The 14,052-nt window shown below is 45.9% G+C and overlaps 1 protein-coding gene across 1 annotated transcript; it reads right to left on the bottom strand.

Annotated features, from left to right (window-relative positions):
- Positions 1 to 1,817: 1,817 nt before the first annotated feature.
- LOC307128886 (uncharacterized protein) lies at positions 1,818 to 9,320 on the bottom strand. Its single transcript, XM_079820912.1, has 2 exons — positions 9,265 to 9,320; positions 1,818 to 3,393 (listed from the first exon to the last, which is right to left on the bottom strand). The coding sequence occupies exon 2, from the start codon at positions 3,380 to 3,382 to the stop codon at positions 2,348 to 2,350; it is 1,035 nt and encodes a 344-aa protein (XP_079677038.1). The 5' UTR covers positions 3,383 to 3,393; positions 9,265 to 9,320; the 3' UTR covers positions 1,818 to 2,347.
- Between the last annotated feature and the right edge of the window lie 4,732 nt (positions 9,321 to 14,052).

Here is a 14,052-nt window from a genome sequence, read left to right as displayed (position 1 = left end):
CAATCAAAAATGTTGACAGGTGGTATAGCTTAATCACTACTTAAATAATTGTTTAATACCGTGATGCTGTGAAACTGATGTTTTCTGAGATGGTTATCATATTGTGACAATCTCATTCTATCACAACCCTACACAGGAGAGTTCCCCACCCCGCTGTTAAAAAAAGTAACTCAGTAACTTTAACTCTGAATACATTTTAAATGAACTACTTTTTACTTTTACTTGAGTAGATTTTTAGACGGTAATTTTATTTGAACTTAAGTAAAATTTAATTGAAGTAATAGTACTTTTACTTGAGTAGAATATTGTATTACTCTTTCCACCTCTGCTTCACTGCAGTGTTAATTTTGACATTTTGATTTAGTTTTAGTCATAGTCTTTTGACTAAAATGCCATTTAGTTTTTGTCATATTTTAGTCACCTGAATTGTTTTTAGTTTTAGTCTAGTTTTACTCGACTAAATATCATAAGATTTTAGTCGACTAAATCTACAGTAGATTTAGTCTCCTAAAATCTAATGAGTTGAGTTAAATTGTAATACATTAAGCATTTAAGCCTTACATAACTGACTGTCACTTGAACTGACATTTTGACATCATTTTGTTTTTGACATTAAAAATACACGAAAGAGCTCAGTTCACTTTCTGTTTGTTTTTTAAAAACATCTCTATAGTTTTTATAACTGTATTTCTGTTTTAGTTAGTAGGCCATATCAGGTTAAGCTAAAGCTTCAAATAAGTTTGTTTATTGTTTTTATTTTTTATTTCAGTTAACATTTATTTAATTTCACGTAATGAAGATTTGTTTTAATGGTTTTAGTGAACTATTATAACCCTGATACTTTATTGAATATGTGTCAAATACTGGTCTTTCCTCCTGACTATGAATTAAATGGGAATTAAATTAAATACAGTTTATTGTGTAACCAAAAACGAATATATAATGCGTGACTTTTAATTATAAACAAGCTCGAAATACACCGGGACTCTTATTTTGAAATGTCTGTGCCTCTGTTGCAGTTGCAGGAGCTCATTCAAGTTCAGATGAGGGAGATCAAATATGCATTGTTACAACCGTCTAAAACATATTACTATATAAACATCGTAAAGTAAACTGTCATTATTCATCAGCATTAGTTCATAAACAATTGCCTGGCATAAATGTGCGCTATTCATTGATTGAGCCGCTCTGGAGCTGGATTGGGTGTGTGTGTGTGTGTGTGTGTGTGTGTGTGTTATTGATTGAGCCGCTCTGGAGCTGGATTGGGGGTGTGTGAGCCTGTAGGCCGTGTGTTTTCCAGCGGTTAGATCAGTTCAGATCAAATGTGTGCATCTGTGACACAGGACATCAGTTCTGACCCCTTCTCATCCCCAATCGACCCTCACTAACATTTTCGTCTCGTTTTTATTTGTTGACAAATGACAATTGATTTTCATCAGTGTCATCCAACACTAGTTTTTATTTATTTATCGTCTCGTTTTCGTCAGTGAAAAAAGGTTGTTGACGAAAATTAGGACGAAAATTATTAATCAACACTGTTATGAAATGAACACTGCTTTACTGTTTACATGTAGTCCACAAGACAAAATAACTGAATTTACAAAACTGTCCCTAGTTTGTCCTGAGCAGTTAAACTGCCCATCGTTCTTCAGAAAAAATCCCTGCAGGTCCTGCAACTCTGGTTTTCCAGCATCTTCTGCATATTTCTAAAACCATCACACATCAATCAGATGTGTGTATGGGGTGTGTGTATCTGGGAGTGGAGATTTGTAAAAAAAAAAAAAAAAAAATTTAAGGAAACAAAAACACAAGACTTTAAAAGCAGTATTCAGCTTTATTAAAAGCAAAATCTAAATGATATTCTATAAAGTAAAACGTGAAAAGATTTTGAAAAACTAAAAGCTTTTGATTACATGTATACAGTAAATGCATGAGTACAGAATGCAGCACTTTTTATGACTTGTGAATCAAACACTTCACTCACTATGACTACATCTATGACTACATCTACAATAATATAGACTAAGCACTCATTTTATTCTTGTAACACTTTCCCAAAGCCTGATTTAGCCACCATATTGAAAGATTTGCAGTTATGTTACATGTGTGAGATTTTAAGAAGACATTTTGTGAGATTTAAAGTAGAATTCTGCCAGTTACTTTTAATCATACACACCAAGTTTCAATAATACCATAATGAATAATGTTGTAATTTGTAGTTAAATCAACTTTAACTGAAAAATCTCATCTATATTAAACAATTCCACACTCATTTTAAGCAATGCATGCGTATATCTAAATTATTGCTTGAGAAGTTATAATTAAGTTAAACCATCCTGATATGTTTTCATGGTTGAGCGGATGGCAACGGGACTTCAGTCGGAGGTTTTGGATCACTAGACATCTTTAAATCACGGCAGAACAACACTGGGTCATTGCCAAGACCCAGTTTGTACTGCCACAGATATACAGACTCGTTTGGCTTCAGCTCAAATGAGAGTTCTTCTTCCTCTTCGGTCATTTCGCTCCAGCATTCACTTTCAGTGTTGACATGTGAACCTCCATATTCTGCAGAAAAGGACAACTGGACCTTCGCAATTAATGATGTAAGGGCTCCAGTTTCAACTGAGACTGACGCAGCTATCTTCCAGTTGTGTGTGATCTGGGTCATCTTCTCCTTATGGTATCCAACCTTTTTATTGACTCTCCTTTTAAATGTCCCTGGTGTATTGCTGTCATTAGTTATGGTTTTAATATTCTCCCATCTGGCAAAGGCTGGGCCTTTAGTTATTGACAGCCCACCAGGAAGGAAGTTAAGAACATCAGGATGAAAAGAATAGACCCCAACGGTCTCATCTTTGCTGAAGCTGGTACCGGTGTAGAACTCAACTCCCCACTCTGAGGCTGGCTTGACGAAGAACAAGTATTTTTGCACGCCAAAGTAATAGAGACCGTTTCTGAAGTTGGGTTGCAGTGTGTATTCTACAGCTTCAGTGTCGTGTTCCAAGTTTTTTGTTTTTCGATAAGTGCGCCTTTCCTTGAAGATGATGTAAAAATAGTTAGTGATTGCGAGGTAGTGGTCTCCACCCCGGCAGTTGGGATGAAGGTTGTGATTTTCAGCATCGGTGTCTTTCTCCAGGTTGGAGACTCTGCGGAATTTATCGCCCTTGATGATGTAGAAGTAGCCATTCCAATCTCCAAGGTAATGGTCTCCATTTTGGCAGGAAGGGTGCAGACTCCAAATAGACAACTCGTGACCTTTATTTAAATTTGTGGAATGCATAAAGCAGCCGAGATCAGAGCGGATTATATAAAAATTCCAGTTGTCCATTGCACAGATGTCAGTGCCTTTTGCTTTGCTCTTGGGAACAATGCCTGTCATCGTGTCTGAACCTGCAACACAGAATAAGACAATCATTCAATCTCCACACCAAATTAATGCTGTTATTCTAGTCCTTCTATAGATTGAGCTCACTGATTACCAAAACAGCTTTATATATGAGGGAGGAAACATGAACGCTAACTGATGATATAATCCTGAGCTTTTGTTTCAATGTGTTTAATCATCTAGCAGAAGAAACACTTTTTATTTCACAATGCACCTCTTGAACTTGAGGATTGTTCAGAAATGTTTGAAATTTGTTTGATCTAGGGCACTTCGATCTTCTACTCACTTGCTTTTAACTGTGTCTCGGTGTCGCTATAAATCAAAGGGTGATCGGGCCTTTTCTGTGGCTGTGCCCAAGCTTTGGAATGGTCTACCCTATCATGTGAGGTCTGCTCCTTCATTGGACATTTTTAAATCTACTCTTAAATCGTATTTTTATTCTTTAGCGTTTGAAAACCTGTAATTATTTTTGTATATGTCTGCTTTGTACTCTGTACAGCACTTTGGATCAATCCATGTTGTGTTTAAATGTGCTTTATAAATAAATGTTGTTGTTGTTGTTGTACTACAGTCATTTACAATTATAGCTCTACAGCAAGAAAATACAAACTAAAATTATACATATTAATTCAAAATATTTTAAAAGAATAAATATTATTAGGGCTGCAACTAACAATTATTTTGATAATCAATTAGTTGGCCGATTATTTCTTCGATAAATCGGATAAAAAGCCACTTTTTTATTTTATTTTATTGACAGAAGACACTATTTCACATCCTTCCCTTCAAACAAACATGTCAGATGAGTGCTATAAAAACATACACAGTTGTGGAAACATTTCTCAGGATTATTTAATGAATAGAAAGTTCAAAAGATCTGAAATATAAAGCTTTTGCAACATTATAAATGTCTATATTATCACTTGATCAATTTAATGCATCCATGCTGAATAAATGTATTAATTTAGGCTTTCCCCCCCAAAAAAAGTTCTTACCGACCCAAAACTTTTAAACGGTAGTACAATGTTACAAAAGCATTATATTTCAGATAAATACTGTTCTTTTGAACTTTCTTCATCAAAGAATTTCTTTGCACAACTGTTTTCAACATTAATAATAATCATAAATGTTTCTTGAGCAGCAAATCATCATATGAGAATGATTTCTGAATGATCATGTGACACCAAAGACTGGAGTAATGATGATAAATTCAGCTTTGATCACAGGAATAAATTACATTTTAAAAATATATTCAAATAGAAAACAATAATATTGCACAATATTACAGATTTTTTTTTTAAAATAACATAAATGCAGCCTTTGTGAGCAGAAGAGGCTTCTTTAAAAACAATCAAAATAGTACAGTTTCCAAACTTTTGACTGGTAGTGTACATGTTGAAACTAAAATGTAGTGTCCAACAGCAGATATTTCAGCTAAATGAATGTTTTTTCGCTGAATATTAACTGTCTCCCTCTTTACTGCGTTCTCTCTGTTTGACGTCCTGGTCATATACTGAGTGCGAGTCGAGGATTCCACAGAAAAAAAGTGAAGGAGGTGGAGCACAGCGAGTGGGCGGGACTGAGGTGGAGCACTGCGAGAGGGTGGGACTGAGGTGGAGCACAGCGAGTGGACGGGACTGAGGTGGAGCACAGCGAGTGGGTGGGACTGAGGTGGAGCACAGCGAGTGGGTGGGACTGAGGTGGAGCACAGCGAGTGGGTGGGACTGAGGTGGAGCACAGTGAGTGGACGGGACTGAGGTGGAGCACAGCGAGTGGGCGGGACTGAGGTGGAGCACAGCGAGAGGGTGGGACTGAGGTGGAGCACAGCGAGTGGGAGGGACTGAGGTGGAGCACAGCGAGTGGGTGGGACTGAGGTGGAGCACAGTGAGTGGACGGGACTGAGGTGGAGCACAGCGAGTGGGCGGGACTGAGGTGGAGCACAGCGAGAGGGTGGGACTGAGGTGGAGCACAGCGAGTGGGTGGGACTGAGGTGGAGCACAGCGAGTGGGAGGGACTGAGGTGGAGCACAGCGAGTGGGTGGGACTGAGGTGGAGCACAGTGAGTGGACGGGACTGAGGTGGAGCACAGCGAGTGGGCGGGACTGAGGTGGAGCACAGCGAGAGGGTGGGACTGAGGTGGAGCACAGCGAGTGGGTGGGACTGAGGTGGAGCACAGCGAGAGGGTGGGACTGAGGTGGAGCACAGCGAGTGGGAGGGACTGAGGTGGAGCACAGCGAGTGGGAGGGACTGAGGTGGAGCACAGCGAGTGGGCGGGACTGAGGTGGAGCACAGCGAGAGGGTGGGACTGAGGTGGAGCACAGCGAGTGGGTGGGACTGAGGTGGAGCACAGCGAGAGGGTGGGACTGAGGTGGAGCACAGCGAGTGGGAGGGACTGAGGTGGAGCACAGCGAGTGGGCGGGACTGAGGCGGAGCACAGCGAGAGGGTGGGACTGAGGTGGAGCACAGCAAGTGGGCGGGACTGAGGCGGAGCACAGCGAGTGGGTGGGACTGAGGCGGAGCACAGCGAGTGGGTGGGACTGAGGTGGAGCACAGCGAGTGGGTGGGACTGAGGTGGAGCACAGTGAGTGGACGGGACTGAGGTGGAGCACAGCGAGTGGGCGGGACTGAGGTGGAGCACAGCGAGAGGGTGGGACTGAGGTGGAGCACAGCGAGTGGGTGGGACTGAGGTGGAGCACAGCGAGTGGGAGGGACTGAGGTGGAGCACAGCGAGTGGGAGGGACTGAGGTGGAGCACAGCGAGTGGGCGGGACTGAGGCGGAGCACAGCGAGAGGGTGGGACTGAGGTGGAGCACAGCGAGTGGGCGGGACTGAGGCGGAGCACAGCGAGTGGGTGGGACTGAGGCGGAGCACAGCGAGAGGGTGGGACTGAGGTGGAGCACAGCGAGTGGGCGGGACTGAGGTGGAGCACAGCGAGAGGGTGGGACTGAGGTGGAGCACAGCGAGAGGGTGGGACTGAGGTGGAGCACAGCGAGTGGGCGGGACTGAGGTGGAGCACAGCGAGAGGGTGGGACTGAGGTGGAGCACAGCGAGTGGGCGGGACTGAGGTGGAGCACAGCGAGTGGGTGGGACTGAGGTGGAGCACAGCGAGAGGGTGGGACTGAGGGGGAGCACAGCGAGTGGACGGGACTGAGGTGGAGCACAGCGAGTGGGTGGGACTGAGGTGGAGCACAGCGAGAGGGTGGGACTGAGGTGGAGCACAGCGAGTGGGCGGGACTGAGGTGGAGCACAGCGAGAGGGTGGGACTGAGGCGGAGCACAGCGAGTGGACGGGACTGAGGTGGAGCACAGCGAGAGGGTGGGACTGAGGTGGAGCACAGCGAGAGGGTGGGACTGAGGGGGAGCACAGCGAGTGGACGGGACTGAGGTGGAGCACAGCGAGTGGACGGGACTGAGGTGGAGCACAGCGAGTGGGTGGGACTGAGGTGGAGCACAGCGAGTGGGCGGAACTGAGGTGGAGCACAGCGAGTGGGTGGGACTGAGGTGGAGCACAGCGAGTGGACGGGACTGAGGGGGAGCACAGCGAGTGGGTGGGACTGAGGTGGAGCACAGCGAGTGGGTGGGACTGAGGTGGAGCACAGCGAGTGGACGGGACTGAGGGGGAGCACAGCGAGAGGGTGGGACTGAGGTGGAGCACAGCGAGTGGGCGGGACTGAGGCGGAGCACAGCTAGAGGGTGGGACTGAGGTGGAGCACAGCGAGTGGGCGGGACTGAGGCGGAGCACAGCGAGTGGGTGGGACTGAGGCGGAGCACAGCGAGAGGGTGGGACTGAGGTGGAGCACAGCGAGTGGGCGGGACTGAGGTGGAGCACAGCGAGAGGGTGGGACTGAGGTGGAGCACAGCGAGAGGGTGGGACTGAGGTGGAGCACAGCGAGTGGGCGGGACTGAGGTGGAGCACAGTGAGAGGGTGGGACTGAGGTGGAGCACAGCGAGTGGGCGGGACTGAGGTGGAGCACAGCGAGTGGGTGGGACTGAGGTGGAGCACAGCGAGAGGGTGGGACTGAGGGGGAGCACAGCGAGTGGACGGGACTGAGGTGGAGCACAGCGAGTGGGTGGGACTGAGGTGGAGCACAGCGAGAGGGTGGGACTGAGGTGGAGCACAGCGAGTGGGCGGGACTGAGGTGGAGCACAGCGAGAGGGTGGGACTGAGGCGGAGCACAGCGAGTGGACGGGACTGAGGTGGAGCACAGCGAGAGGGTGGGACTGAGGTGGAGCACAGCGAGAGGGTGGGACTGAGGGGGAGCACAGCGAGTGGACGGGACTGAGGTGGAGCACAGCGAGTGGGTGGGACTGAGGTGGAGCACAGCGAGTGGGCGGAACTGAGGTGGAGCACAGCGAGTGGGTGGGACTGAGGTGGAGCACAGCGAGTGGACGGGACTGAGGGGGAGCACAGCGAGTGGGTGGGACTGAGGTGGAGCACAGCGAGTGGGTGGGACTGAGGTGGAGCACAGCGAGTGGACGGGACTGAGGGGGAGCACAGCGAGAGGGTGGGACTGAGGCGGAGCACAGCGAGTGGACGGGACTGAGGTGGAGCACAGCGAGAGGGTGGGACTGAGGGGGAGCACAGCGAGTGGACGGGACTGAGGTGGAGCACAGCGAGTGGGTGGGACTGAGGTGGAGCACAGCGAGTGGGCGGAACTGAGGTGGAGCACAGCGAGTGGGCGGAACTGAGGTGGAGCACAGCGAGTGGGCGGAACTGAGGTGGAGCACAGCGAGTGGGTGGGACTGAGGCGGAGCACAGCGAGTGGGTGGGACTGAGGTGGAGCACAGCGAGTGGACGGGACTGAGGGGGAGCACAGCGAGTGGGCGGGACTGAGGCGGAGCACAGCGAGTGGGTGGGACTGAGGTGGAGCACAGCGAGAGGGTGGGACTGAGGGGGAGCACAGCGAGTGGGTGGGACTGAGGCGGAGCACAGCGAGTGGACGGGACTGAGGTGGAGCACAGCGAGAGGGTGGGACTGAGGCGGAGCACAGCGAGTGGACTGAGGCGGAGCACAGCGAATGGGCGGGATTGAGGTGGAGCACAGCGAGTGGGTGGGGCCGACGAGTGTGACTGAAAAGAATGCGCAGAATATTTTCACTTCAGCTGCTGTTACAATCAGCCTTCAAGTATTAAATAATTCAGATTATGTAAATGATAATGTTCAATGAATAGGAAAGCCTATTTTCAGACGTACTGTATATTTGTACTGTAACCTACCTCATCAGACAATGGTTTATCAGATAAAACTGTACTGGTGCCTGTCACTGACTGATCTCTTCTCCTGAGTTTGGAGAGCGGTCAGCAGTTTAAATGTCCTTACGGTCACTGTACATGCCTTTCTATCTAGCAGACCAACAGCCTATAGCACTATAGAACGACCTCACGCCAATGACTCCTGAAATTACTGCCATCAATAGATGTGACCACCAATACAAATAACAGATAGCTTTTCATATTCTAATGATAAATAATGGAAATAATTTCTTAAATAGCTTTCTACGGAACTTTCTATAGAAACATTCTGATGTGTTTTACACATATACACGTAGAGGCTTATATGAGCAATATAATCAGTCTGATTGGAGTCTGCTCAATAATTAACTGAAGCGAACCACAAAAGCTATCATATCTTATAGTCTTCTAAGAAACTTTATAGAAGCTTTCTGACATGATTCACAAACATACAAGTACGGTTTGTTATCCAATAATTAACACTGCAATTAGTCAAGGTTACTCCTTAGCCCTGTATTTTATATTCAATATCTTCTTGTTAAATATTTAATTTATAATCTATTTGATTAATTACTAGTTAGCATATTAAATAACTCTGTAATACATAATAATCTTGACAACTTTTTCTGTATTATAAACACACTTACCTGTGTGACTGTAGCCAGAGTCAGAAGAGCAGCTTCTCCTCGATCAAGTCTGAGAGATGTTTGTCTGAGAGGTTTCTGTCTTATATAAAGCTCCTCAGAGGGCTGGACACACACACACACACACACACACACACACACACACACACACACACACACACACACACACACACACACACACAGACTGACCCGTCAGCAACAGGAGTTACCAACAGTCACTGCAATAATGCACTGTTGTGAAGAGGTATTTGGCCCTCTTCCAGTTTTCTCTATTTGTTTTCTGTAGTATAAGCAGAGTTCATTCTCCACTTCCGAGCAGTGGCCCCCAGTGCCAGATGCTTTTTTTTTTGGTATTTTTGTTTTTATTCCACTGCGCTGATTTTACATTGTTTTCGATTTGAACACGGTCTTTTCCTACAGCGAAAAAGAAGCGAAAAGCAAGAAGAAGACAATAAGACATGCCAACATCAACTGCAAAAAGGAGCCATTAATGACCTATTAAGATCATTTTAGGTAAAAGAGCTGTACAATTTTCAATACAGCCAATTATAATTATTTAATGGTTTATCACTTTTGACCAATAGGTGGCACAGTTACGAAATTGATGTGGTGTGGTCAGAATAAGGGAACAATGACACATGCAAAGTTTGGTGTCAACATGCCAAAGCAGGGTGTCAATATAGTGTCAATATGTCATTGCAGAGATACAGCCTCAAGAGGCCATTTCATTATAAGTATGGACCACATGGTGGCGCTGTCTCGAAACCTTTTAAGTACCTTAAAGACATGGTGCTGATGACACATAACAAGTTTTGTAATGACAAACTCAATGCATTCGTAAAGTATAGCATTAGCATAATACTGCATTGTAGTGTACTGGGAATTTCATGTTTTGTTCTATTATAACCAGGGCTTAAAAACGGAAAAAAATATCAATCGGTTCACTCCGAGCAGAATCGATATTATAGCGTTTCCGTTTTTGCGTTCCTCATTAAAAATTACTGTTCCGAAAACGGTTTGATTTGAAAAAATACCGGTTAATAACGTTATTTTAATTTAGCCTATACTTTAAACAAATATGTATAATAGACTTATTTTCACTCAATAATAATATAACGCATGGTGATTAAACTTGAATATTTATTTCATAACATTTTTAAAACCACAACAGAAATACATGCATTAATTACAAAGCATAAAAAAGCGGACCTGTTTTGGAGCGTTAGACAATCGAAAGTGGCCTCTTATGCCTAATTCTTTTCAGAAGAGTGATAACATTCTTTGTAACGTTACATAACTTTTTTTCAACACGACTTGTTTTAAAAAATGTATAAATAAAGAATAAATAAACTGGATAACCATTAATGCACCGTCAACTGGTAATTTCAAAGCAAACACTGCGCAACACGTCCTTGCATCACATAATCAAATTCAGTCAGCTAATAAAGCTTGATCATTTAATGCAATATACCATTTAATACGAAGCATCAGCCGTCTATATAGAAAACATTGACCTGTATTGGCAATCTGAAAGACTATAGGAAAATTGTTTGATAGATGCTAGTAACCTACTTGGATAGGCTTACACGAAATCCACAAACTAGCCTAAATCCGACTATTTGAGCTTAAAGTCCGTACTGCTTATTTAAACGTACGAAAAGAATGTCCTCCAATACCTGCGCTTTCATTGTAGACCCCAGCGGGGAAAGAAATGTACTTGAGGCATGAAAATGCGCGCTCTGAGTCTGCACTGACGGTAGATTCATAGATGATGGTGCGCGGGCATTTCACTCACGCGTGATCCGTCAACGTCACATGCTGTAGCTACTCTATTCATGATTGGTCACTGCCAAATAAAAATATTAAAGAGAACGATAAAATAACGTTATTAACCGGTTAATGGTCATTTCAAATTAACGATTCTGTTCAGAACGATTCAAATTGATTTTGATTTTGTTTTCGTTTTTGTTCCTCTTAAAATTTCGCTCGTTTCCGGTTTTCGTTTTCGTTCCTTGAACCGGTTCAGAGCCCTGATTATAACGCCACCAAGAGGCAAAATCCCACCATTTTTGTTCGACAGCTAAAATGACCGATATGGTAAAATTGGATATCAGTCGACTCGGCATAACATCCTGATTCTAACGAGATTTTTTGACAAACGGTTGAGAAGTTGTAAGCAAAAATAGCCATTTTTCATATCTCCGGAACAGTAGGTGGTGCTGCGCCGAAACGCTATATGTTGCCTCAGGTCATGTGATGACGTACCAAGTTTGGTTTGAATACGATAAAGCGTTGCAGGGATATAGCCTTAAGTGTATTTTCATAACCGATACATAAAATTTGTTTGCGTGTTGTTTGCGAACAGTTATATGGATCAACTTGAATTTCATAAATTTTTGTCAGCATGGTCTGAAGATGATCTGGTATCATTTTCGTGAAAATCAGAGCAACGGCCTAGGAGGAGTTTGGAAAAGTAGGTTTTTGGGATAATTAAAAATGCCTGGAAAATTTTCATGACGGAAAATGACGTCATAGTGTGCAATCGATATAGACTCCCATGGCGGAAGAAGACGAATAATAATAGGAATGCTAACGGTTTCAATAGGTGCCTATGCACCTTTGGTGCTTGGGCCCTAATAAATAACTAGTTCTCAATATGAATGAATAAATTCACGTCCACACTCTAAATTTAAATAAAATTAAATGGAAAAAGATGTGACGTTTAAATGAAGTCAATCTGCTGCGATTTGTGTCTTTTAAATCAATGAAGGTCAGCAGCGACGCTGGTCTGATTTGGTTGGTGTACTTTTGCCTCAATTCCCTTTTAACCATGGCACGAAAAACAAAAAAGAATGGTTGTTGTATTTTGATTTTAAGATATAACTTAAAATAAACACACATTTTATTCTGACAAAATAAAACATTGACTTCTTTCAGATTTTTGTGTATTACTTTTTAAGCAGCCAGAAAAATGGAGCGCAGCTGGAAGAAAACAAAACGTCCTTTGATGGAAGGAGAGGTGGAAATACGCATAAGGACTAACCTATCAGGGTAGTGCAACATATGGAAGTCTCTGGGGTGGAATCAACCTGGTCCCAGGGGGGAAAGAACACGCCCAGAGACGACAGAGCGGGCTCTGTCAAGGGAAAGACACGGGGCTAGCCGAGTAGGGTAGCTGGTAGCATGGAAAATACACATATGGGGTAGCCGTTAGGGGACAGCAACATATGGAACCCAGCCTACACACACGTTCCACAAGCATACGGGTGCAGGCCTGGCGTCAGACGGCCGCAACGTCTGGCACTGAAGGGTGATGGAGGAACTGAAAGGGTTAGCTGTTTCCGGGGAACTCAACTGGAGCGAATAGACGCACGTATCTGGCCCAGAAGGGCGGAAGTGAAGTTGCAAGCCGACACTAGAACGGGCACTTAGCGCTACTGGCCACTGGCCACTGGGAGCGAGGATGCGGGAAGATACCGGCTCTACACGGAGGCTATAGAATCTAGCGAACGTGTTAGGTGTGTTAGGTGTTAGCAGCCCGCAGCTCTACATATATCTGTCAGCGAGGCGCCTTGAGCCAGCGCCTAGGACGAAGCTACACTCCTTGTAGAGTGCGCTCGCACCCCGAACGGGCAAGGTACGTCTTGGGACTGGTAAGCCAAGACGATGGCATCCACTATCCAGTGGGCCAACCTCTGCTTAGAGACAGCCTTTCCCTTCTGCTGGCCTCCATAACAGATGAAGAGCTGCTGTGAGGTTCTGAAGCTCTGAGTCCAGTCAACGTAAGCGTGAAGAGCGCGGACGGGACATAACAAAGCTAGGGCTGGGTCTGCCTCCTCCGAAGGCAGCGCTTGCAGGTTCACCATCTGGTCCCGAAAGGGAGTGTTAGGACCCTTGGGCACGTATCCAGGCCGGGGTCTCAGGACAACGTGAGAGTTGGCCGGCCCGAATTCTAGGCACGATTTGTCGACCGAAAGTGCATGCAGGCCCCCTACTCTCTTGATTGAGGCCAATACCGTCAGGAGAATTGTCTTCATGGACAGGATTTTTAGCTCAACAGACTGCAAAGGCTCAAATGGAGGACCCTGGAGTGCTCTAAGCACCAGGGCTAAATCCCAAGAGGGTAAGGAGGTTGAACGAGGAGGATTCAGTCTCCTCGCACCTCTGAGGAACCTGACGATTAAGTCGTGCTCACGTAAGGATTTACCATCTACTGCATCGTGATACGCCGCTATTGCCGCGACGTACACTTTGAGGGTGGAGGGAGACAGCCTTCGCTCCAGCCCATCCTGCAGGAAGGATAGCACAACGTTAATCGAACACTTCCGGGGGTCTTCCCGGCGGGAAGAACACCACTCAACGAACAGGTTCCACTTCAGAGAGTAGAGGCGCCTCGTAGAACCTCCGTGTCCCGTCCAGGGACCAGACATGGAGATTCCAGAGGTCTGGACGCGGGTGCCATAGAGTGCCCCGCCCCTGAGAAAGCAGGTCCTTCCTCAGGGGGATCAACCAGGGAGGGGCTGTCGCGAGGAGTGTGAGTTCGGGGAATCAGGTCCGGTTGGGCCAGTTGGGCGCAACTAACAAGACCTGCTCCTCGTCCTCCCTGACCTTGCACAGAGTCTGTGTGAGAAGGCTCACTGGGGGAAACGCATATTTGCGTAGGTCCCGGGGCCAGCTGTGCGCCAGTGCATCTGTGCCTAAGGTACCCCCGGTCAGGGAATAGTACCACTGGCAATGGGTTGACTCCGGAGAAGCGAACAGGTCTACCTGTGCAACTCCGAAGTGGTCCCA

The sequence above is a fragment of the Gobio gobio genome (assembly GCF_949357685.1).
Source record: "Gobio gobio genome assembly, chromosome: 7".
Lineage (NCBI taxonomy): Eukaryota > Metazoa > Chordata > Actinopteri > Cypriniformes > Gobionidae > Gobio > Gobio gobio.
The sequence above is the reverse complement of the archived record's forward strand: the minus strand, read 5'-3'. Positions and strand labels throughout refer to the sequence as shown.

What these genes read in the sequence shown, in the direction of transcription:
- LOC307128886 (XM_079820912.1), bottom strand. Translation starts at nt 3,382, where the DNA reads ATGACAGGCATTGTTCCCAAGAGCAAAGCAAAAGGCACTGACATCTGT.